The sequence below is a fragment of the Phragmites australis genome, chromosome 14 (genome assembly GCF_958298935.1).
Source record: "Phragmites australis chromosome 14, lpPhrAust1.1, whole genome shotgun sequence".
Taxonomy (NCBI): Eukaryota; Viridiplantae; Streptophyta; class Magnoliopsida; order Poales; family Poaceae; genus Phragmites; species Phragmites australis.
This window is the reverse complement of record NC_084934.1, coordinates 41,592-66,537: the sequence shown is the minus strand read 5'-3', so window position 1 is coordinate 66,537 and position 24,946 is coordinate 41,592. Positions and strand designations below refer to the sequence as shown.

General features: G+C 46.6%; 2 protein-coding genes across 3 annotated transcripts; one reads left to right on the top strand and one right to left on the bottom strand.

The window, feature by feature from the left end:
- Positions 1-14,570: 14,570 nt before the first annotated feature.
- On the bottom strand, positions 14,571-18,675 carry LOC133890495 (sulfoquinovosyl transferase SQD2-like). Of its 2 annotated transcripts, XM_062330879.1 has the most exons (10): positions 18,006-18,673; positions 17,818-17,888; positions 17,425-17,542; positions 17,264-17,337; positions 16,787-16,842; positions 16,625-16,708; positions 16,456-16,543; positions 16,247-16,324; positions 15,754-15,810; positions 14,571-15,485 (listed from the first exon to the last, which is right to left on the bottom strand). In XM_062330879.1, exons 1-10 carry the CDS (start codon positions 18,354-18,356, stop codon positions 14,984-14,986), a joined length of 1,479 nt encoding a protein of 492 aa, XP_062186863.1. In that variant the 5' UTR covers positions 18,357-18,673; the 3' UTR covers positions 14,571-14,983. The 2 variants fall into 2 exon arrangements, with proteins under 2 accessions (XP_062186863.1, XP_062186862.1); XM_062330878.1 differs by having other exon boundaries at positions 16,456-16,708; positions 18,006-18,675.
- Positions 18,676-23,236: 4,561 nt separating this feature from the next.
- LOC133890496 (probable pyridoxal 5'-phosphate synthase subunit PDX1.1) lies at positions 23,237-24,746 on the top strand. Its single transcript, XM_062330880.1, has one exon. It carries the CDS (start codon positions 23,372-23,374, stop codon positions 24,335-24,337), a length of 966 nt encoding a protein of 321 aa, XP_062186864.1. The 5' UTR covers positions 23,237-23,371; the 3' UTR covers positions 24,338-24,746.
- The last annotated feature ends 200 nt before the right edge of the window (positions 24,747-24,946 follow it).

Sequence of the window (24,946 nt, the reverse complement as noted above, 5' to 3'; positions counted from 1 at the left end):
ATGCGGCAAGCTTATCCTACCACCTTGCCGCTGATGACCGCACGACATCACGCGCCACACCGCCTCACTGCTCCGCCTCCCTCTATAAATAGAGCCGCCCGACCCCTCGCTCCTTGTTTACCCAATTCGCCACCACCACAGCGCCGCCTCCACCGCCATTCCCGCCGTTGTGTGACGCCCGTTTTTGCTGACCCAGCCCACTTTCCTTTTCGCCATCCTAGCCCACTCCTCTCTCTCTCTCTCTCTCTCTCTCTCTCTCTCTCTCTCTCTCTCTCTCTCTCTCTCTCTCTCTCTCTCTCTATCTGATAGCTCGGGCCCGCATGTCAACGTCTTCCTCCCGTATCTTCTGCGTCGCGCCGCAACTGCGCGTCCAAAACTGTCAGCGCCCTTGTCTCCACCTGCGCCCATGAATCCCGCAACCGCCGCACGCGTGCCAATAGATGTCGCTCAGCCCTACCGCTCTCCCGTTCGCCCACAACCCCGCCGCTCCACACCATCGCCGAGCTCCGCCGAGCGCCTACCACCGCAGCCGAGCTTCCCTGGCGTGTTTGAGGCCGCTGCCAGCACCGCAAGGGCCCGAGGAACACATCCCACCCCTCAGCTCTCCCTCTCTGCCAACGGAATCGCCACCTCGCCCGAGCTCCAGTAAGCTTCGCCATCGCTAGCTTCTTCCGTTGCTTTCTGAGGTCGGCTCACCAGTTCTTCAGCACCACAGGACCCCGAGGAGACTTCCTCGACCCTCAATTTTACGTCTCCCGCACCGAAACCTCATCCCCGAAGCTCGTCGTCGACTCCTGCCGCCGTTCACCGCTGCCTGTCATCGCCGAGACCTAAAGCCCTCGATGTGACTCCCCGCCGTCATCTCTTTCGACTGTGCCATTTATCATCGAGTTTGGTAGCCCATAGCCCCTGTTCACGTGTCGCCAATGATGTTCCGGCCATGTCCGAGGTGGCGTCGTCGTCTCCTTTTCGCTCGACCACCGACTTCCCCATCTGCCTTGAGCCATCGGATCTCCAACCAGAGACCACGATTAGCTCTAGCCTTACCCCTTCGCGGACCACTTAGATCAAGTCACATGTGCTCATAATCCCAGTCAACCAGCCATGCCACGTCAGCGAGCCACACGGACGCTTTTGTCCTACGTGGCACGGCCACGTCAGCCAACCGAACCGATTCAGCAGCCACGCCAGCGTGCTGACGTCATGCTGAGGTCATAATTAGGTTTTCTAAATAAAAATTAATCTGTTAATTCTTTTAAATATGTAATTTTGCAGTTAGGTCCCTAGACTTTTTGGGTTTCATAAAAAGCCCCTTCCAGCCCCTGTTAATTCCTTTTTAGCTCCCTGAACTTTTATATTATTTGCAAATAGGCCCCTGGATTTTTACAAATAAGTCCCTGGAAATTTCTTTTTTCAAATTAGCCCTTGTTCTTTTTCAAAAAAGCCCTTGTAGCTTAAAACCCTAATAAGTTTTTTATACGAGCTCTGTTTTAGGTGATTCTTGCACTTCGTAGCAGCGAGTTCTACCCGTTAGTAATATTTTTAATAGTGACTTGCTATTGTTTGGTGTACTGTTCTTAGATCAGGTCCTTGAAACGAAAGCACCACTTAGCAATTTTCTCGGAGCAACCCCCCTGGTTCCAGACCCAGGAGTTCATATCTTGAGCGAGTGAGTTTCCCTCCATCAAGTTCTAAGCGATCAAAGAAAGAGAAATCGAACAAGAGCTGCGCTCGACCACGAAGTCATGGGGCTTTCTCTTTTTCCCAGCAAGTGAATGCGAGTCCAGTTCACCCTCGGCCTCGAAATATTTATACTTGTTTGTTTCCGGTGTGCACTATTACAGTAGGAGATGAGCACTTTTTGAACCTACAGGACCAGACTTTTGAGGAGTTTGAGCAACCCGCCGTTGAAGTCAAGTGTCCTTGATCATATTGATCTCATTGTAGGAAAGTGTATCTTTTATATTTCTAGATGCATGCTTGTGAATATGAATCCCATGTTTAGGGTTTACTAGTATTTTTTCGTGATTATCCTTATTGCCTGTGTTGTAGTCTAGGTGTCAAGGGTAGAAATGCTTAGTCATGCTGTCAAATCGGGTGGGTTAAATGTTAAGCTGAATAATGCTATGTGCAACATGAACCGATTTGGGTAATCCTTGTAGCAACTTTGATCATATGGATCTAAGCAGGTTGGTTTGATTCGTATAGTTGTTGTGTGCGCATTGTGTGAGTGGAAGTACCTGCTGTAGGTCCTAAGGACCGATTTGTGAAGCTTGTAACCCGGCATAATAGCGTAACCACGAGGCTTATATGGGTATGGCTTGACCAATTAATTAGATATCCTCCTTATCCTGTACGCACCAATGAACTGTTGAGTGGCACAAGAAGGGATTTCTGTAGTGGATGGAATCTCTGTTAGCAGTGAAACCTTAGTGGGTGCATATGAATTTGGAGGCGCTTTGTAAAGGCCTTGTAGTGAGACCCCGGCTCTACACCCTGAAAGTGTGAAGCAAAACGGGAATCACGACTCGTGGGTAAAGTGTGCAAACTCTGTAGAGTATAAAATTGATCGAACAGTCGTGCTCACGGTCAAGAGCGGGCTTGAACTTCTTCATGATTAGTGAGGGATCTTGGATGGTTGGTTTTGGGTAGTCAGGTGGTATCTTGATGAGTTAGTAGCCAAATATGGAATATCTGGTAGTCGGATGAAATTCGATAAGTTGTTCCTTTAATGTTGGTGTCATCACACATAGTAAATATGATTGCTATGTCTTTTTGAATCCTAAATTAGAATGGCATAGATGCAGTAAACTTGAGTCAAGCCTTTCTTCCCTTAATCCTTCATGTCATATTTTCTCACACTTGCTGACAAACTCATGTACTCACGCTTGCTTTCTCCCAACCTCTTGATGCTACTCAGAAGGTGACGATTTTGAGGACATCCCGGCCGATGGAGCTAAGTACTAGGAGGAAGAAAATGTCGACCTGAAGACCATGTCATAGGCTGGCGCACCCCGGTCAACGCCTGTGGTTGGATGGAAGACCCGCTTTCACTGGAAGTTATCATAGTTTTTTCTTTAAGACCTACGGGTCCTTTTGTAATTAACATTATTGTTATGTAATGACACTATTATGTTATCATTTATGAAGTCACCGCATGTAGGGGAACTTGATCCTAGCATACATGTGGAATGCATCTGGTTTGTTCTCTTAAAAATCGGGTGTGACAGAGGTGGTATCAGAGCCATGTTGACCGTAGGGCGTAATCCTAGCTAGAAATAGTCATTATTAAGGACATATCTCTATTAAAAACTAGTTTCTAAAAATCTTTTACTCGACCAATGTCATTTCTGTTCTCCTTTCTATTGCTATTGTTTATAAAATCTTTTTAAAATGGTTACTGACTCCTCCCTCTCTTTTAAATTTTTAGATGGTCCGCATGAAGGAGACGCCCCGCAAGCAGGTTGGAGGCTTCATTCCTGCTAGAGGTCCCACAGAGGCTACTTGGGTGTTCCAGCCGCCCGCGGAGTTTCACACTTCTGGATTGCAGGCAAGGGACTTCCCTCGCAAGCTTTGGACGATTCTCGAGGGTCTGGGCTATTAGGAGGCCCCGATCTACAAGGGAATCAGGACCCCGCTCGGTGGCCATGGATACTCTTGGATGGTGGAGGTAATCATCTTTGAGAAGCGCCCGGACGACGATGGCCACAGGGTGCACATGATCCATTCATCCCTCGCACCGAGAGAGACTTTTGCAACTGGGATCTGTGACGTAGCTCGCCAGGCACTTTCAGTCATATGCGCAGGTACCATGGCACTATTCAGACTATGCAGTACAACTTCTACCCACAGCGTAGGAGTGGCAGCTTGGAGGTCATCTTTGCTGGCACCAACAGGGAGGGTGACGCCAGACTAGTGGAGAAGGTTCAACTCACGGACACCTTGACTCAGGAGTTGGACAGAGCCCTTGACAAGTTACACGACGTGCACCTGAGGCTTGCCGAGGCAGAGGAGAGGATTTGCATCCTTCAGGCGATGATGACTGACGACTCAAAGGAGGAACCAGAGGAGAGACCCGAGCCAGAGTTGCCTCGCTCTCCCTCTCGCAAAAAGCTCCGCCTTGACGCCGCTCTGCGTGTTGCACCGCAGGACCTTTCAGAGGGTGGTGATAGTTCTTGAACTAGCAATTTTTCCCCAGTAGTAGCTTAGCATCATTTAGAGTCGTTGGTTTCATGATGTAATGGACCTGTTTATTTTCGATGCTGTGAACTTAGGTGTTAGGTTTCCTTTGTGTGTGTCAATGCGATGTGAAAGTTTGTGTTTCACAGTTGTATCCGTCTTTGATCTATATATATTAGTTTATGATTTCTTCGTTATGTGTCATCTGTCCTTGCCCTGTTCTCATATCCCAATCTCATGTTCTTGCAACCGTCAGATGGTGAACACAAGGAATGTGAATAATACTGACGCCAACAGAAACAACGCTGAAGGTGGTAACCCCAATACTCACCCCCAGGACGACAACCCGAACACATTTCCCTCATGGAACAGGCGAACCAACCGGAACCCTGTGGACCCAATGTAGATGATGGCCGTGCAGGCTCAGATTCTACATGGACTGGCATAGGCTGTGGCAAGATTTCAACAGGCACCCCTAGCTTATTAGGCACCGCCACCGCCATCGCAAATGCAGCCGTAGAACAAGCTAAATGACTTCCTAAGCACCAAGCCACCTACCTTTACATAGGCAGTCGAGCCAATGGATGCTGACGATTGGCTCAAGATAATTGAAAGCAACCTGTAGATTTCTCAATGCATCGACAGGGAAAGAGTCCTCTTCGCTTCTCACCAGCTTGTAGGACCAGCTTCAGATTGGTGGGTAGGTTACACTGCAGCCCATGATGACCCCCAAGAGATTACTTGGAGAGAATTCAAGGACAGTTTCTGCAAGCACCAAGTGCCAACAGGGGAAGTGAAACTGAAACGAAGAGAGTTTCTTGGATTAAAGTAAGGTCCCATGTCAGTGCATGAATACCTTTCCAAATTCACGCATCTATCCCGCTATGACCCCGAAGATGTGGACACGGATGAAAAGAAACATGACTATTTCTTGGAAGGTTTGAACTCTGGACTTCAGTACTCCCTCTCAGCCAATGAGTACCCGAGCTTCCAGAAGCTTGTTGACAACGCCTTCATTCTAGAGAAGAAGAAGTATAATTTAGGAGAAGAACGCAAGCGAATGATATAGGGCCAATCCTTAGGCAGCAACACCTGTCCCCGCTTCAACCCACCCCCCATAAGACAGGTGTACCGTCAGGCAGGCTAGAACCAGCAACGGAGGGCACCCAACCAAACCTCATGATCTTTCGGTCAGCCAAGGTAGTAGCAGCCCCAGCAACAGTAGCAACGTTTCAGCTACTAGGCCCCACCCAAAATGAACCAAAATCAGCAACAGTAGGGTCACACTGGCCAGGGATCCAATACCATTGGCCCATGCTTCAGCTATGGAAACTTTAGACACCTTGCCAATAAGTGTCCCAAGAAGCAGCAGGGTCAAATCAACAACCAGCAGAAGAATCGCCCTGTAGGTTAGCCACATTAGCAGCCTCGTCAGAACTTCATGAGTGGGCGAGTCAACCACGTTGCAGGAGAGGATGCTCAAAACACCCCGGATGTGGTACTTGGTATGTTTCTCGCCAACTCTCATTCCGCTACAGTTTTATTCAATTCCGGAGCAACACATTCTTTTATTTCAACTAAGTTCGTAGAAAAGCATAATCTGCCAATAGCCATAATGAAAAATCGATTTGTAGTTAGTTCTCTAGGCGGAGAAATGGAATCGAAGAATGTATGCCCTAAGATAAGCCTTGCTATAGAAGGGGTAGAATTCCATGTAAACCTTATCGTCTTGGAATCTAAAGAGATAGATATCATTCTAGGAATGGATTGGTTGGCTAAATTCGATGGAGTGATAGGATGCGCCACCAAGACAGTTCAGTTGACACATACATGTGTCACCAAGGTGGAGTTCAAAGCCACAACAGAATCAGGAAGGAACATCAAGCTTAACCAGGCCAAGGCAGTGGAGGAAGTCAAAGTAGTCAACGAGTTCTCGGATGTCTTCCTCAAAGAATTGTCAGGTATGCCACCAGACTGAGATATTAAGTTCGTTATTGAATAAGTACCTGCCATTGCTCCCATATATAAGAGACCGTATCGAATGGATGCCAACCAATTGGCTGAACTCAATGAGCAAATCCAATAGCTATTAGACAAGGAGTTTATTTGCCCCAGCACCTCACCCTGGGGAGCCCCGGTTATCTTTGTGCCAAAGAAAGATGGAACTAAAAGAATGTGCATGGATTATCGTGCACTTAATGAGGTGACTATTAAGAACAAGTATCCCTTGCCTCACATTGAAGATTTGTTTGATCAACTAAAAGGAGCATGCATCTTTTCTAAGATTGATCTTCGGTCAGGTTACCATCAGCTGAAGATTTGAGCATCGGACATTCCCAAGACCGCTTTTGTCACCCGATATGGTCTGTATGAGTTCACAGTGATGTTTTTTGGATCGACCAACGCCCCAGCATACTTCATGTACCTTATGAACAAGGTTTTCATGGATTATCAGGACAAGTTCATGGTTGTGTTCATCGATGATATCTTGGTCTTCTTGAAGGACGAGGAAGAGCACGAGGAGCATTTGAGGATGGTCCTGCAGAAACTCAGGGAAAATCAGTTGTATGCCAAGATGAGCAAGTGTGAGTTTTGGTTGAAAGAAGTCTCTTTTCTAGGTCATATAATCTCAGCAGGGGGAGTATCTGTTGACCCCAGTAAAGTGAAGGAGGTCCTAAATTGGAAGCCACCGCAAACCATTTCAGAGATTCGGAGTTTTCTGGGTTTAGCGGGATATTATCGTCGCTTTATAGAATGCTTCTCTAGGATCGCCAAACCAATGACAAAGTTACTGGAGAAAGGAAAGGAATTTAAGTGGACTCCCACTCGTGAGACCAGCTTTAATGAATTAAAAAAGAGATTAATCAACGCCCCAGTGTTAATCATGCCTGACACACAGAAGCCGTTCTCGGTGTACTGTGATGCCTCGCGCTAAGGTTTGGGATGTTTGCTAATACAAGAAGGCCACGTAAGAGCCTATGCTTCAAGGCAGTTAAGGAAGCACGAGGAGAACTACCCTACTCATGACTTGGAACTAGCTACTATAGTTCATGCACTCAAGATTTGGAGATATTACCTGATAGGGCAGAGATGCGAGATCTTCTCATATCATAAAAGTCTGAAGTATATCTTCACTCAACCCGATCTCAGCCTCAGAAAACATAGATGGCTGGAACTTATCAAGCATTACAATTTGGGAATCAACTACCATCCAGGAAAAGCAAATGTAGTGACAGATGCTCTAAGCAGAAAGTCATATGTTAGTATGATGACTATACAAGAAAGACAACCTAGACTATGTGAAGAGTTTGAGAAGCTTAATTTGGGCATTGTGTCCAGCGCAGATGTAGTTGTACTGGAAGTGGATTCTACTTTGGAGTAGGATATACGAAAGGGCCAACAAGAAGATGAGAAGATTCTAGAGATCAAACAACTCATTAAGGAGGAAAAGGCTCCAGGATGTCAAGTCCATTTGGGTGTCAATTCTACCATGACTTAGCTTCCTCTATTTACCCGGGAAGCACAAAGATGTACCAGGATCTCAAGGATCATTATTAGTGGTACGAAATGAAACATGAAGTAGCATAATATGTGGCTCTGTGTGACACATGCCAGCGAGTTAAGGCCGAACACCAGAGACCAGTCGGGTTGCTTCAACCATTGAAAGTACCTAAGTGGAAATGGGAAGAAATCAGCATGGATTTTATAGTGATATTACCTAGAACACAGTCCGGGTATGATTCTATATGGGTTGTAGTAGATCTACTGACAAAGGTAGCTAGCTCACTACATACCAGTCAATGAGACATATAAGGGACCAAAGCTCGCAGAGTTGTACATGTCTAGGATTGTGTGTCTTCATGGAGTACCCAAGAGGATAATATCTGACCGAGGTACCCAGTTTACATTACGTTTTTGGCAGCGTCTACATGAATCCACCAGGTTGAACTTTAGCTCAGCTTATCACCCGCAGACTGATGGACAGGCGGAAAGGACCAACCAGATTCTAGAAGATATGTTGAGAGCATGTGCTTTAAAAAATGACAAGAGTTGGGATAAGTATATCCCCTATGCAGAATTCTCATATAACAACAGTTACCAAGCAAGTTTAAAGATGACCCCTTTTGAAGCACTATATGAAAGGAAGTGCAGAACCCCACTATTCTAAAATCAGACCGGAGAAAGCCAAGTGTTTGGCCCAGAAGTCTTAAGAGATGCAAAAAGGCAAGTACAAGAGATTCAGAACAGCATGCGAACCACGCAGTCAAGGCAGAAGAGTTATGCGGACAATCGACGTCGAGAGTTGACCTTTGAAGTTGAAGACTTTGTGTATCTCAAGGTGTCACCGATCAGAGGCCTTCGCAGATTAAAATTCAAGGGTAAGCTAGCACCTCGATATATTGGTTTGTTTAGGGTGCTATAAAGAAGGGGAGAAGTGGCTTATCGTTTGGAATTACCACCCTAGCTTTTCGATGTGCATGATGTGGTTCATGTCTCATAGTTAAAGAAATGCCCAAGACCCCGCCGGTCGCTGTAAAGCCCTCGATGAGATTCCTCATTGTCATCACTTTTGATTGCGTCATTTATCGTCGAGTTTGGTAGCTCGTAGCCCCTGTTCGTGTGTTGTCGGTGATGTTCCGGCCATGTCCAAGGCAGTGTTGTCGTCTCCTTGTCACCGCCGGCCACCGACTTCCCCCATCCGCCTTGAGCCGTCGAATCTCCAACCAGCCACCACGATTAGCTCTAGCCTTACCCCTTCGCAGACCAGTTAGATCGCGCCACATCTGCTCATAATCCCAGTCAGCCAGCCATGCCACATCAACGGGCCACGTGGACACTTTTGTCTTACGTGGCACGGCCACATCAGCCAACCGAACCAATTCAGCTACCACGTTAGTGTGCTGACATCATAATTAGGTTTTCTAAATAAAAATTAATCTGTTAATTCTTTTGAATAGGTAATTTTGCAGTAAGGTCCCTAGACTTTTTGGGTTTCACAAAACTCCCCTTCCAGCCCCTGTTATTTCCCTTTTAGCCCCCATGAGCTTTTATTTATTTACAAATAGGCCCCTAGATTTTTACAAATAAGTCCTTAGAATTTTTTTTTTGCAAATTAGCCCTTGTTTTTTTTAGAAAAGCCCATGTAGCTTAAAACCCTCATAACATTCATACGAGCTCCGTTTTAGGCGATTCTTGCGCTCCTGCGATTGTAGCAGCGAGTTCTATCCATTAGTAATATTTTTATAGTGCCTTGCTATTGTTTGGTGTACTGTTCTTAGATGTTTATGCTTGTTTATTTTCGGTGTGCACAATTGCAATAGGAGACGAGCAGTTCGTGAACCTGTAGGACCAGACTTTCGAGGCGTTTGAGCAACTCGCAGTTGGGCAAGTGTCCTTGATCACATTGATCCCATTGATCCCATTGTAGGAAAGTGTATCTTTTATTTTTCTAGATGCATGCTTGTCAATATAAACCCTATGTTTAGGGTTTACTAGTATTTTTTCGTGATTATCCATGTTGCTTGTGTTGTAGTCTAGATGTCAAGGGTAGAAATGCTTAGTCATGCTGTCAAGTCGGATTGGTTAAATGTTAATTTGAATAATGGTCTATGCAACTTGAAACGGTTTGGGTAATCCTTGTAGCAAATTTGATCATAGGGATCTAGGCAGGTTGTTTGGTTGGTTTGGCTGCTGTGTGCGCATTGGGTGATGTGCAAGTACCTGTTGTAGATCCTAAGGACCGGTTTGTGAAGCCTGTAACCCAACATAACAGTGTAACCACGAGGCTTATTTGGGTACGGTCTGATCAATTAATTAGATGTCCTCCTTATCTTGTGTGCACAATGGGCTGTTGAGTGGCACAAGAAGGGATTTATGTAGTGGCTGGAATCTCTGTTAGCAGTGAAACCTTAGTGGGTGCATATGAATTTGGAGGCGCTTTGTAAAGGCCCTGTAGTGAGACCCCGGCTCTACACCCCGAAAGTGTGAAGTAAAACGGGAATCACGACTCGTGAGTAAAGTGTGCAAACTCTACAGAGTATAAAACTGATCGATCGGCCATGCTCACGGTCAAGAGCGGGTTTGGACTTCTTCATGATTAGTGAGGGATCTTGGATGGTTGTTTTTGGGTAGTCGAGTGGTGTCCTGATGAGTTAGTAGCCAGATATGGAATATTTGGTAGTCGGATGGAATCCGATAAGTTGTTCCTTTAATGTTAGTGTCATCACACATAGTAAATAGGATTGCTATGTCTTTTTGAATCCTAAATTAGAATGGTATAGATGCAGTAAACTTGAGTCAAGCCTTTCTTTCCTTAAGCCTTCATGTCATATTTTCCCACACTTGCTGAGAAACCCATGTACTCACGCTTGCTTTCTCCTAACCTCTTGATGTTACTCAGAAGGTGAGGATTTCGAGGACATCCCGGTCGATGGAGCTGAGTACTAAGAGGAAGAAGATGTCGACCTGAAGACCATGTCGTAGGCTGGCGCTCCCTCGGACAACGCCTGTGGTTGGATGGAAGACCCGCTATCGCTAGAAGTTATCGTAGTGTTTTCTTCAGGACCTATGGGTCCTTTTGTAATGAACCTTATCGTTATGTAATGGTATTATTATGTTATCACTTATGAAGTCACCATATGTATGGGAACTTGATTCTGGCATGCATGTGAAATGCGTTTGGTTTATTCTCTTGAAAATTGGGTGTGACACGCTGCGACCTCACTGTTGCCAATCCGCCATTGACGTGCTACTGAGGAGCACTAGGGGGCCCTCGCCGTCCCTGTACTGCCGTCCGTTCGTCGGAAGCCCGACGGTCACGCCAGTAGTCGAACAGCTTCACCATCACCTCTTCAATGGATCACCGGTCATCGCCCCACCCATCGTCGTTCTTGCGTACGGTGTGCCTCCCAGTCCCCTCGTGCGTCCGCGTAGGTAGCATGTAGTCGCCCCGAGCCGCTGATTAGCGTGTGTGTTTGTCTCTGCCACTGTGCAAGCGTTGCCGCTGGTGTGCACTTTGCTCTGTGATGTGCCTGTCCATAGTGCTGCGATACCTTGTGGTGCTAGGCCCCGTTTCTTACCGGATTGGCCCTACATATGCAGTGGAGGTGATGCCCAATCCCTCCCACGCCGCTATCTCCCCTCTGGTCGTCATCTGGTGCTGCCTCCGCCGCCGGTCACCGTCGAGGAGCCCCCAGTTGAGCCCGCGGTATCGTGCTAATGGCCGGCGTACATTCGTCGTTGATGAACTCTAGCGAGAACCTCCCTCTAGCAAGCTTCCCAGTGCTGCGCCGCCATGATCCCTTGTCGGAGTTCTCTTTTCCCCTTCCTCCGTCGCGCGCCCACGCGCGCATGTAGCCAGGCCGTCGCCGTGCGCGCGTGTGGAAAACAACTTTGGGCTGTGGCTCCGCCTGGCCAGCCCAGCCGCCCAGTGGTCGTGCCCCGTGGGCCAGCTCAGCTTCCAAGCCCGATAGCCAGTCAGCCCAAGACCTGGGCGGGCCTTCACTGTGCGAGCCTGGCCCATCCGAACCCAAGCTCGGCCCATCTAGGCCTGGGTTGAGCCCAACTCAGCCTAAATCTGACTATTCATGTGGGTCCCACTGAGTCACTGTTCATACAGGCCCAGGTTACTGTTCAATGGGCCCCACCTGTGGGTCCCATCTATGAATAGTACCATTTCATAATTTCTCAATTTAATTTTCGATTAAACTTCCGGGAACGATAACTTCTCCGTTCTGGCTCCAATTTTGACAATTCTTTCCCTGAAATTCATCTAAAATCAAGATCTACTCCTAATTGAAACATGGAAGTAACTGATGTGTACCTGTTGCGCTGAGTTGAGTTATCCATGGCTTCGTCCATCCCTGGCTAGCACGGTCATCACCACTGTCGCCACTTCATCAGCCCACCGAGGCCGAGCATGGCATCAAGATGAGCCCTTCTTGCGTCACACGCATCATATCTTCGCCTATGTCACCGCTCCATCGCCATTTGCGTGGCTTGCGGTCTTAGATGCGCCCTTGCTCGCCTAAGCGGCGACGACAGGGGCACGTGCGTGACGTGTTGAAACCAAGGCCACGTCGCCAGTGCCATGCGTGGCATCAGCCCCCCGCACGCGCGCCTCCTGCCACCGTTTTTGCTTCCTCAGTCGCATCGCCTCCGCTGCCGCCCGTTTCTCTTTTGTGCAAGTTTTTAGGGAGGTTACGAGAGGAATGGTTCTAGGGTTACGGTCGGGCATTTCTCTCACCCTATGCCGCCACCCCCACCGCCCTGTTGATCCTCATGGTGGTGGAGAAGGTAATGGCGGTGGATCTGGATCTGGGGTGGGGTGTGGTGTGGTGTGGAGGTGCGGTGCGAGGGTGAAGAGGAGGAGGCGGATCTGAGGATTTGGGATGAGGAGGTGTGGGCACGCGACGACGTTGGGGATGGCGTGGGCGCAGCTATGTGAGGGGAGGCGGTGGGCATACGGGGCCACGCGGAATTGCTCGTGGAGAGAGGAAGAGCGGGGCGAGAGGGGAGCAGCGCGGGTGAGGGAGGGAGGGAGGCGAGTAGAGATGGATGCGGAATCGAACGGACGGTTGTGATAGGCGGGCGATGGACTGATCGAGGGAAAGCGTGGAGGAAAATCAAGATAGAGGAATCTTTTTGAGAGCACAAGAATATTTTGATGAAAGAACATGTCTTACTGTTTTTTTAAGTAAGAGAGATTCATCTGTCTTCCCTTCACATGCGCCGCGCTGCACCCAAATCCCTCCAATGCAACCTAATCTGGACCAAACATTCAGATAAAAAAAGTTGATAAAAAAACTCTGGAAACAAAAGTTTTGACATAAAAAATTTGGGAAAAAAATTGATCAAAACCACGAAGAAAAGTTCATGTGGATCAAAAACTTTTTGATGAAAAGTCTGGAAGAAACTTTTCAGATTAACAAAAAAATCTAGAAGCAAAAGTTTTGCCAAAAAAATTGGGAACGAAAATTGATAAAAAAAATCAGGAAGAAAAGTTTCGATCAAAATTTTTGAAGCAAAATATTTCAAAAACAGAAGCAAAAAGTCTAGAAGAAACATTTTGATCAAAACTTCTAACAAAAAAAATGGAAGAAAAATTTTGATCAAAAGAAGAAACATAAAGTTCTAAAAATAAAGAGGAAACAAACTTTTGTCTAAAATTTGATGATCAAAATTTCAGTAAAAATAGTACAACAAAAGGAAAAGAATTATAAGAGAAAATAATACCTTCTCCATCGCAGGTGGTAGTGATGACGCCACCCCCTCCAGGACCCCGCTCCGTGCGGCTTTGGTCTCCGACGAATACGAGGCAGCACCCACAACGACAAAAGATATATAGGGGTGCCCAAGGCGGGCAGAAGGTGGGGGGCAGTGTCCCAGTGTGGCGAAGCGCGGAGAGCGATGAGCGGCCATCGACGAGATCTCCTCGGCACACTCAGATGATCATATGCTTTACTCAACTCTATCATATGCTTTAATCATATTCAACTTTATAGCCGTAACTCCTTTCCCCCTTCATTTTTTCTTTTAGAAAAGTATGTCATCTCATAAGTTGGAAGAATGAAGACTAGGGAGAATCAAACAATGTGTAAAGTGGGGTTGTATTAAGTACGCAATGTGTGAGAATTCAATGCCTTATTACAGTCCAAGATGAGGTTATTTATAGTCTATCTCAACCATCATGTGGATCTTTACTAAAATACCCCTGTACAAAGGCATACCTTTCGTACCGAAATACCCCTTTAATTGTTGACACACTTACAAACTTGTCATCATATCATGTCATCTATGCAAGACCTATCTAGGCAGACCTTCGGGAGGGTGCTTCACTTCGAATGAGGCCCCTTTGCCCTAGGATTCATGGGGTCACCTTTGTTGCGAGTGCGGAGTAGACTTCTCCGCTTCCTTCTCCGAAGCTCCTGCTCCCTCTGCGAAGGCTCATTCTTGACTCAAGCTTCTCTGCCTTGGGCTTCACCTTCGCTCCGAAGGCCTTGGATCAAGCAGGGGGCAATGGGGACTGTCACCCACTACCCCAACGCGCACCTTGAGTACCCCTCAGTCCCCCAGTTGCCATTGGTGCGTAATTGAAGATCTTCTGGTCCGAGGTAGAAGAAACAAGCAATAATATGTCCATTGGTGTCTCATATTAGCAATTATAAATGAATCACCTTTGATTTAATTCTTGGCTCCGCCACCGTGCCTCTTAACCCAGCTGTCTCTGCCGAGGCCCTACCTTCTTTGTTTTGGTTCCTCTAGTGCATTCTTCTTTCAGACAAAGTGGGTGGGTGGATGGATGGATGTGGTGTGTGTGTGGGGGGGGGGGGGGGGGGCGGAGTACCATTCCCCCAACAGCTAGTAAAATAACTAAATGAACAAAATCAACAGAAAAAAATTGCAATCCCTCTTAATATCGCTATGTACATATCGGGTACTCTTATTATCCTTATCCTGTGCAACCGAAGACAGATATACAAATTACCAATGCTACCAAAGGAATAGGAATGTAATAATGTAACTAGACTAGCCAAATCGTCACCAATCAACAGTGTAGCAAGCGAAGCAATACACAAACACGATTTACAATCTACTACTGGAGGCGCAAATGCCACCTCTCCTCTCATCTCATTGTAGCAAGTTCAGTGATCATTCAGTGTATTGGATTGTAGTAAAACTGCAGTGGTGTGAGCTCCAGCTTCCTCCCCTTTAATTAGCTTCAGCATCACATGTCCAATTATCGGCACCACATGGACTACCTTTGATGTGCACTCAACCCACTGAACACTGGAATACTTTACTTCTATGATTGCTTCGTTATGGCAGGCGCAGGCCTGAACAACCTCCGGACCACCCACTGGATGGGTCTCAGCACCTGTGCCCTCTTCTTGCGCCAGAACCAAATCGCAGCACTGTACTGCTCGTTTCGAATTTTCCTCGTCGCTGCTCTCCAGTCGAACTTCTCCATCTCAATTCTGGCAGCCCTCCCCATCGCCTCTCTAAACTCTTCGCATGACAAGAGACGCTCAATCTTGCTAACACAATCATCAACATCCCCTGGTGTGTACAGAAAGCTCGTCTTGCCCTCCTGATCCTCTGGTATAATATCAGGTATTCCTCCAGCTCGAGCACCAACTACTGGAACTCCAGATGACATGGCCTCAAGCACAACAAAGCCAAGCGTCTCTGACTCAGAAGGCATCACAAACACATCCCCACTGGCATAGGCCTGTGATAGCTCTTCCCCTTGTAATGTACCGGTGAACACTGCAGGCATACCTGAGAACATTTCTTCAAGCTCAGCCCTGCATGAAAAGACAACGAGAAAGAATCAAGTTTTCCGTGCACAAATCCAGATATACCTGCAATTCACCTTATGAATTTCTCTACAGGGGATGGATGCTAAGGGCCATCGAAGTTTTTTCCCTTGCAAAATCGAGCATAGCATCCCAGAAGTCTCACAATAATGTTTCACAAGTAAGTTATCATCCATTCACGTGAAATTTATCACTAAAGGAGGAGACTAACTACTTGGTTCTATACCAACATAAGACTGGGGATAACAATGCTAACCTGAATGGTCCATCTCCAATAAATGCAATTCTTGATCCTGGAAGTCGGTCCATGACTCTGCAAAATAAGAAACCTATAATTCAGCAGTGAATGACACTTGAAAATCACAGGATAGGCCACCCCAGAAAAGAAAACAGGAAAACCTCGAGTGAATAGAAACAAAAAGTATGCCAAGAAAACATTATGGTTTTAAATAAGCACATGAACAGCAAGTGAGGGTCTCCATAAAAGCATAGAGTGACAGAGGTCCCAAGTAACTATAACCTGATGAAACTAATCAGATTGGAAGGTGTTGTATTTGGGCAATTGCTGTGGTCAACTAGTTGTGATCCCGTATGTTGTTATTGGCGACCCAGGTTTGACAAGATCAATATAAAGAGAGTTATGCCACAAACAACAAGATACATATTAAGACATCCACTGGCTAGAATGAATAATGCACCATCCTGTTTGCACTGTAGCATTATAGAAATCAGACACACCAAGGGCTCACCTCTTAAGAAAATCCAAGCTTTTCTCAACTCCCAAGCGTCCAACATAGATTATAAGTGGCTTTTCTGGTTCGCCATTACTGATGGGAAAAAAAAGAACACATAAGTCAGACATGTTTGAGAAAATATTTGTTCATTTCAATACGTTCAGCACCGCAGTCCAAAATTTCAATGCATCAAATACCAACCGAGGGAAAAAGAAAATACATACGTTAGCCTTGAGCGCATTTCCTTATTTCGAAAATGAGGATGAAAGCTTTCCGAATCAACGCCCTTGTTCCAAAGGCGTATTTTATTGGCTGGAAACATGCACCATTTGAGGAGGATGGTAGATGTAAAAGATAATGAAACCACATATAGATTACTGTAGTTATACAGACCTGCTGTAACACGGGCAGCTTGTAGATCCCTACCGATAGCAACAGATGGTACCAGTGTGAGATCCGCAGCTCGGTGCAAGAATTCTTTAAAAAGTGAGAAACATATCAGTTGGCTAATCATGCCACATAATGTATTCGTATAGTAAATGAGTGAAAACTTACTTATAATTAGCCACATGGGCTTGACAAGCCAGCTGAATGTATATCTGGGTATATAACTGACGTAATCAACAGCATCAGTTCTCCACGCATGTAAAATCATGATTTCATTGAGTATGATTCAAATAGATGGCATCTACAGAATGCAGCTAAAGGAATATGTTTTGTTGGTGTTAGCCAAGATAAGAGAAGATGTTTTCTGTTTCCTTCAAGCTGTGGCCCTCAAGTTCTCTCTGCTATGAAATGTTCACAGGCTTTTTTCCCTTTTCATTTTTCAAATTAGCGGTTTGACAATGAATAAAAAGCACTAAGATCAGTTTTTTCAACTCTTGTGCAGAATAGCTACATGTATGCTGGTGAAAAGCAATATATAGGAGCAGAAGTGTGCCAAGCAATTGGTAGGTAAGTGGTGAGTAACCATAATTCCGTTGTGCCTAAATACAAATTTCCTTTTACTGCCATTGAGTGCAAGAAACTCACATTGGAACGTGGGTGTGGTATGACATCACTAGAGGGACGCAGAGCAATTTTGCGATAATTAGGGCACCGAATACCTGTCATGAACAAAATAAGCAGTAAGCAGAGTATGAAGAGGTCGTCTGGGATACTGACATATTATTAGCCCATGTAGTAGAAAATACCATTATTCCAGGGGAAGAGGCGTGAATAATGTCAGGCTTGAATCTAGCAACTTCTCCAATGATTCGAGGACTTAGCGCTAGCGAGAGCGGAACCTTTTGGTACCAGGGGCAAGGGAAGCTGGAAGTAAGAAAGCACCGGTAATATTAACAGCAGAACACAAAAATACCCGTATGGTCAAGAGTGATGGTAATACTAGGATTGGATTGTAAATTTGATAACAAGGTGCAATTTGGTTTTGTTTGATTTGGTTGAGAAGGATGTTGTTTCGATATGGTTTGTTTACTCCATCCTTGAAGAAGAATTAATAACCGGTAGGAGATATTGTAATTAGAGACGCAAAATAAAAGATAAGGCAATGCATATGCATATGCGATTAGGGGCGGAGAGAGGACCTCCATGATCCAATTAGTTTGGCTCCGTGGAATTCTTGAGGTACGCCCTCGTGGGTGGTGACCACAATCACCTGCAGGCAGCCAACGAGCAGGCATATTTTTCCAATGGAGAAATATACTGCATATATTAGCCTGGCAATTGATGAGGTGGAAGAGAAGAAAAGGGAAGGGAAGGGAAGATGATGGACCTCGTCGCCCATCTCCCGGAGGTACTTGATGAAGTTCTGGAAGCGGTTCTTGTAGCCGGAGACGTAGGCGAAGGGCGAGGGCTCCACGAAGAGGGCGATGCGGCGGGGCTTCGAGTCTGCCGAGCCCAACGCCTCCTCCTCCTCTTCTTGGACTTGGTGGACAGGCTCAGGCTCCGGCAGTAAGACCGAGGACGTGGATGAGGAGAGGCGGACCATGCTTCTTAAGGGATGGTGCGGGGAGAAGCGGGTAGGGGCAAGCCACGAGGGGGAGACCCTCCTCAGCACCGAAGAGGCGCTGGTAGAAGGAGGAGGAGGAGGCTTGGGCACGACGACGGACGCCGCCGCCGCCATCCTTGTCCTACTCGCTACTCAGTCAGGTGGCAGACAGTGGTTTTGTATCCTCCTAGTCCTTCCTAATCAAATCTGATCTTGGAAACCAATCAACCTACACTGCAGCACCATTCCAATTCCAAAATCCAGTTGTGCCAGCAGCAGAGGAAGAAGCCCAAGAAAACTAAATTACTCCCTCCACTGTCTGCACGGGAAGAAGCGAAGAAGAAGACGATGATAATGGTGTCATTTTTACTCACTCAGCAGTTGGCTGTCGTTAGGTGCCGGTGGAGGAGCATATTCGCCGTTTCCTGGATTAGCAGATGCCATGCCTGGCTCCCGGCTCTTGCACACCATAGATGCTATCTCAGTTCAATAAATTAATAATTTACCGCTTAAAAATTGATCTTTTAATTATAATGTTACTCATATCAATAAAATATTAGATCACCTGAGTTGATGACTGCAAATTAAATTGGCAAATAAGCGAAATCATTTCTTAGCAGTAGCAAAAAATTAATTGGTTTTTCTCAGCTTAGTATTGGAATTTATAGGGAAATTCGAGTTTAAATTGATACCAAATTTAATTAGAAGGAATTCTAGCGAAAATTGGGGAAAAGCAGAAGAAGCCAAGAAAAGGATCGCAATCATCTTGATATCTCGTTATCCGGTTCCCACCAATGAGCTTCGTCTCCTCTCCCTTTGGCAATTGAAATGAAGCTGAGAGCCCGATGGGCCAGCCAAATGGCTGGACTGGACTGGAGTAGTAAGAAGAGAGAGAGAGAGAGAGAGAGAGAGAGAGAGAGAGAGAGAGAGAGAGAGAGAGAGAGAGAGAGAGAGAGAGTATCTGGACTGGGCCGGGCCTCGCCTCCCCCTAATTTCTTGAGTCCACTCCAGAGAGAAACCCTATGCCCTTGAGCTCCTCTCTCCTGCTGCTGCTGCGCCGTCGAGAGAGAGAGAGAGAGAGAGCATCGAATCATCGATCTCTCGCTCGCAGCTCCACTTCCAGGTAATGCCACATCATTCAGCCATTCCATCTGCCTGATTGTACTGGATTCTAGAACAATGCTTGCGACTTCTGTTAATTCCCAGCTGGGAATCAGCGATAGAAATAGAAATGGAATGATCCATCAACTTCCTTGTTAGTAAACACAGCAGAAATCCTTCTTTATTTGCATGCCCATCTACTTCCTTATTTCTTCTCTGTACTTGTCAAGTTGCTAAATCGTGTGCTGGAGTGAAGAGGAGTATCCCCAGCTCCAGCAGCAGCTATTTCTTCTTCCAGCTAAAGGAGGAGGTGGAGGGGGGAAAACTTGCTACTACTTTCCACTCCTTTGGTAGGGTAAACACTGACCAGTAAAGGGTGTTGAGTCAACCATGGATGGTGCTTTCTCCCATTGGCCCAGGTTTTCTGCTATTTGGATCCTCCACTGTCCCATTCAGCTCGCCGACCTTCATGCCCGCATGGTAACATATTAGTGTGACTTCACATTTTTCCCTTCTTTCTCGTTTCTACTACCTACCCAGTGAGTGTATTCCAACTCCCCATGCGCTGAAATTGTAGGCTACGGTGGTACCTTAATAGCTTCATTGTAAGCTTTAGTGGAGGTATCTCGTTCAACCACCAATTTGAAGTCTGAACAGTGGGGACAAGTCGGCAGAAACTAGATGATTGCAAAAACAAATGTTTTTGAGTAAATAATGGGGATATATGAGATATACAATTGAAAAGAACTAGTTGATTGCTGGCAGAATAATACAACTAATTTTAATAGAGTTTTGATGTATTTTTTTTCTCAAACACACAGGAGAACTGCGCATCATTATATTAAAAAGAGGGAAAAGGTCCAAAGCGGACCAAGAACAAAAGCGCACACACGCAACTCAAACACAGCACAAACACAAAGACAAATAAAGGAAATCGAACCACCACACCTCTACAGTGTGGTTAGAACAGCCTGATCTCATCAGCAGCTGGAGAAAGACGACCCAAACTACTCTGTCAAGTCATCAAGGCCAAATACCACTCAACCCTTTTGCACCAATCATACACCACAACTTGACCTCGTCTTGAATATCTTGTAGGATGGAACAAGTACTAGGAGAAACTCCCTCAAACACGCACCCATTCCTATGCTTCCACAACCACCAAGCAACCAAAATGACTAACGAGTTAAAACCTTTTCGATTTTGTTTAGGTACCAGTACCACATGTTGAGCTTGGAGCCACCACTCTTGGAAATGGACATTATCTTGGCTAGGAGTGAGGTGTTGCAAGACGACAAGAGAGAGCGCTGAGAACACACATGATCGCACATAAAGTCAACAGATGTTGTATCATCTCATTATCTTGATCGCAATGCGGACAACAGCCGGGGTGGTCGATTCCTCGTCGTGCTAGCTTATCAGTTGTCCAGCAGCAATTCAAGACCACCAACCACATGAAAAATTTGCATCTCCATGGCGCCCAAGACTTCCTGTTCTCCTTCCATGGTTCGAACATCATAGCACCAATAAAGAAACGACCATATGTCGATCTGGATGAAAATTTTCCGGAGGCTAAAGGTGTCTAGAGGTGCCGATCATCCATTCCCAGAGTAAGCTGAACCTCTCCCAGGATATCCCACACTTGGAGGGATGTATATATTTTCAGTAGTTTTGTTTTTAAATTTGTATGCATAGTGATAAGAATTATATTTGATTATAGATGTTTAAGGAGTAACATTGTAAATCCATCCGATAATCACATGGACCCACACCTAAGCCCAGATGGAATCTTGTACACGTACATGTATACTCTTTTTCTTGATCTTGTTTGGAGCATATGGATTCGGGATTTTCAAATCGGTTCAGGGAAGATTTTGCTCTCACGAATCATCCTAATAACTTTACTTATCTATGGTGAAACAAGAAAGACGATCTTATTGAGGGGGTTTGTAGGTAAATTGAAATTAAAACTACAAAACAATTATCAATATAATGATTCCCATTATTTAGCTAATAAGCTATCCAATTTCTCCAAGACATTATTTTCCGAAATAATTTCTTCAAACAATATTTTGTTCCAGGGGCTGGCTATCATCATTGTGCTTATGTATAGGGATTCATCCATGCCTTTATTTTGGTAGTAATGATTCGGTTGCTGCTCACCAATCCTGCCTTGGACCTCAGTTGCCGCTAGGGGAATATGTTGACACCATTTCACCTATAAAAGTACAATGTGAATGGGTATTACTTATCATGTATAATGTCTTTATGTGTTATGTTGATCTGCCAGTTGCCATTCCAAAAGGGTCTGTCAGAGGCGGCTCATATTATTTTCCTAGGGAGCCCCCATCTGATCTGAATGTGGAGATGATATCGAAATCAGCAAGGTAATAATCAACATCGCTAAGTCCTGAAGTCCATACCCATTACATCAGAACAAATGCTTTATAAATTCCAGGTTTTGAAAGGTGAAGTGCTTATGTAGTTCTGGAACACAAATCTACTTGTGGTCAGTGAGATAACACAGACAAATGAGAGGTGCTGAAAATATTCTGAAGCTTATGTATCACTATGCAAAGAGATGGACTGGACTGAAGGTGGTCATCCAGCTTTACGTAATTTGTGTTTGTTTTATGTATTCTGTTTTTCTGTTAGACAAGGCAATGCTCTTTCTTCCTCGTGCTCTCACTATGGGTGAATGAATTTAATTTCAGTGACTGTTTTCTGAAGAGGGAGGAGGAGCAAGATAGCTGTGGAGGGGATTCTGAATATCCATCCTGAAAGAAGCCGTCTGAGAGTGCTGTTTGCAGTCCAAGGCGATGCGGACCAATCGAGTACGGCGACAACTCCTTCATTGACACCAAGGAATGGACTTCCCACAGGAAATTGCAATGTCTCTAGAGAGCATGGGTTGTATGTACTTCTAGGGGCCCGGTCCTATCATATCATTCCTCCTATTGTTAGTATGAGGGTATGAGTTGATGAAATTTATAGCTGCCTGAATGGGTATGAATGAATACAATGGTGATAGGAGGGGGAGTGCATTGGAATGAGCAATCTCTGCCATCATGTGCCAATCTTGTATTCTCATGGGACATTTGGGTATTGGACCGCGAAGAGGAAGAATCATGGCATCGCATCCCAGGTGAGTGTTTTCTTGGCCTTGAATGTGTCGGAGCTGTTGGCGCCACCTGAGCCAAGCATGGCCAATCCATCCATCCAAACTGAAGCTGAAATTGAAATTGAGGCTAGAGGCAGGGAGGGACGTAGCCGTCGTCCCAGTCACAGCTTTGTTTTGTGACAATTCATTCAAGCAAAGGCAATAAAGAGTATGTAATGAAAATTGTGCGTTGGAGACGCTCTGCTGCTTCCTTGGTCCATGGTATGCTATGGGACACGACGACTCCTACAGCACCAACCACACGCACTTCACTTGTGGGGTAACTGAAACCCACTTGCTTGCTAGGAATTTTGTTTGTTTGTGTGTGTTTTCTCTCGGTCTCAAAAGGAGGGATCTTTTTACAATGCTTGCATACTCGTTTTATCTCCATGACAATTGATACTAGTTTATACGAATTTAATTGGAAAACCTTGGCTGGCTTGTTGTTTTTCTTTTCAATTGTTTCAAAACAAGTTCATTTTTTTAATAATAAAGAAAGAAAAGGCAGAGAAGAAAGGAAGAGTAGAAGAAACCTTTAATCTTTTTAGGTAGAAGAAAGGAGTAAAAGAAACGTGGAGTGGAGAAGAGAATGCGAGTTTGGATTTCTTGTCCTTTTGGTGGTGGTTGTTTTACTGGGCCTGGGTCTGGCGGCAGAGATGCTGCTGCGCCCACCCAAGTAGAAAAAGGAAAGGATCCATCTGGGCCGTCCGTGCATCCATCGGACCGCCATCCACCGCTATAAAAACTCTTGTCTCGGCCGCCGCCCCTGCCCTGGAGTCAGTGTAGTGAGTCCATAGCCCAGAACCATCTCCTCCCTTCTTCCTCCTCCGTCATTTCCTTCTGCGAAAAAATTCTCTTTTGTCTCTCTCTTCTCCCAAGAAAACCTGAAATGGCGTCCGACGGCAACGGCAGCGGTGTGGTGACCGTGTACGGCGGCACCAACAACGGCGCCGCCCTTTTGGAGCCCTCCAAGCAGCACAAGTCCGCCACCTTCTCCGTCAAGGTGGGACTGGCCCAGATGCTGCGCGGCGGCGTCATCATGGACGTCGTCACCCCCGAGCAGGCACGCATCGCCGAGGAGGCAGGAGCCTGTGCCGTCATGGCGCTCGAGCGCGTCCCCGCCGACATCCGCGCCCAGGGCGGCGTCGCCCGGATGTCCGACCCGGGCCTCATCCGTGACATCAAGCGCGCCGTCACGATCCCCGTCATGGCAAAGGCCCGCATCGGCCACTTCGTCGAGGCCCAGATCCTCGAGTCCATCGGCGTCGACTACGTGGACGAGAGCGAGGTGCTCACCCTCGCCGACGACGCCCACCACATCAACAAGCACAACTTCCGCGTCCCCTTCGTCTGCGGCTGCCGCGACCTGGGAGAGGCGCTCCGCCGCATCCGCGAGGGCGCTGCCATGATCCGCACCAAGGGCGAGGCCGGCACCGGCAACGTCGTCGAGGCCGTCCGCCACGTCCGCTCCGTCATGGGCGACGTCCGCGCCCTCCGCAACATGGACGACGACGAGGTCTTCGCCTACGCCAAGCGCATCGCCGCACCGTACGACCTCGTCATGCAGACCAAGCAGCTGGGACGCCTCCCCGTCGTCCAGTTCGCCGCGGGAGGGGTCGCCACCCCCGCCGACGCCGCCCTCATGATGCAGCTCGGATGCGACGGCGTCTTCGTCGGCTCTGGGATCTTCAAGAGCGGCGACCCCGCGCGCCGCGCCCGCGCCATCGTCCAGGCCGTCACGCACTACAGCGACCCCAACATCCTGGCCGAGGTCAGCTGCGGCCTCGGGGAGGCAATGGTCGGCATCAACCTTTCCGATCCCAAGGTGGAGCGCTTCGCCGCCCGCTCCGAGTAGCCGACGGCACCCGGCCGGCTTTCCGACGTCTTTCTTCCATCTCATCTCATCCCATCCCAATAATGGTCGAGATCGATACTCCTCTAGTTGATAAGTTGGTAAGAAAACCAGAACCTTCTTTTCCTTAAACAATCGCCATCGCCATCGCCTCTTGTTGTTCATTCTCCATGGACAAATCAATCATGTCTGTCAGCCAGTCAGCCTGCCTATGATGGATGAATTCGTGAGGATGATCAACAGAACAAGAGCAGCAGCTCCTGCTTGTTCTGGTAGCAGTAGCAGTTGCAGGCTATATTATGTATTGTATTGTATTGTACTGTACAATATTTGCCTGCTTGTTCTTTCTATGGATTCTGCATACTGCTGCTGCTGCTGTAACTGATCTTCAATTTTTATTGTTTTATTGCCACTCCTTCGCTTGCTTGGGGCTAGTAGAATTCTGGATCATGGCTTCTTTGCTGCCTGTCCTCGGAAAGGGATCCTCTGCCGTGGGGTAGTAAATGGAGAGGATACAGTATTTTCTTGGTGCCAGTAAAAGTGCAATTGGTACCGGTTTTATACATCGTCCCATGTATTGCTATATAATCTTGAGACGATTTACATATGATT

Bases quoted from the DNA above. Each gene is read 5' to 3' on its own strand.
- LOC133890496 (XM_062330880.1), top strand. From the start codon at position 23,372: ATGGCGTCCGACGGCAACGGCAGCGGTGTGGTGACCGTGTACGGCGGC.
- LOC133890495 (XM_062330878.1), bottom strand. From the start codon at position 18,356: ATGGCGGCGGCGGCGTCCGTCGTCGTGCCCAAGCCTCCTCCTCCTCCT. The intron at 17,889-18,005 runs GTCCATCATCTT...GGCTGCCTGCAG, and splicing joins TCCGGGAGATGGGCGACGAG to GTGATTGTGGTCACCACCCA. The intron at 17,543-17,817 runs GTCCTCTCTCCG...TCTTACTTCCAG, and splicing joins AAACTAATTGGATCATGGAG to CTTCCCTTGCCCCTGGTACC.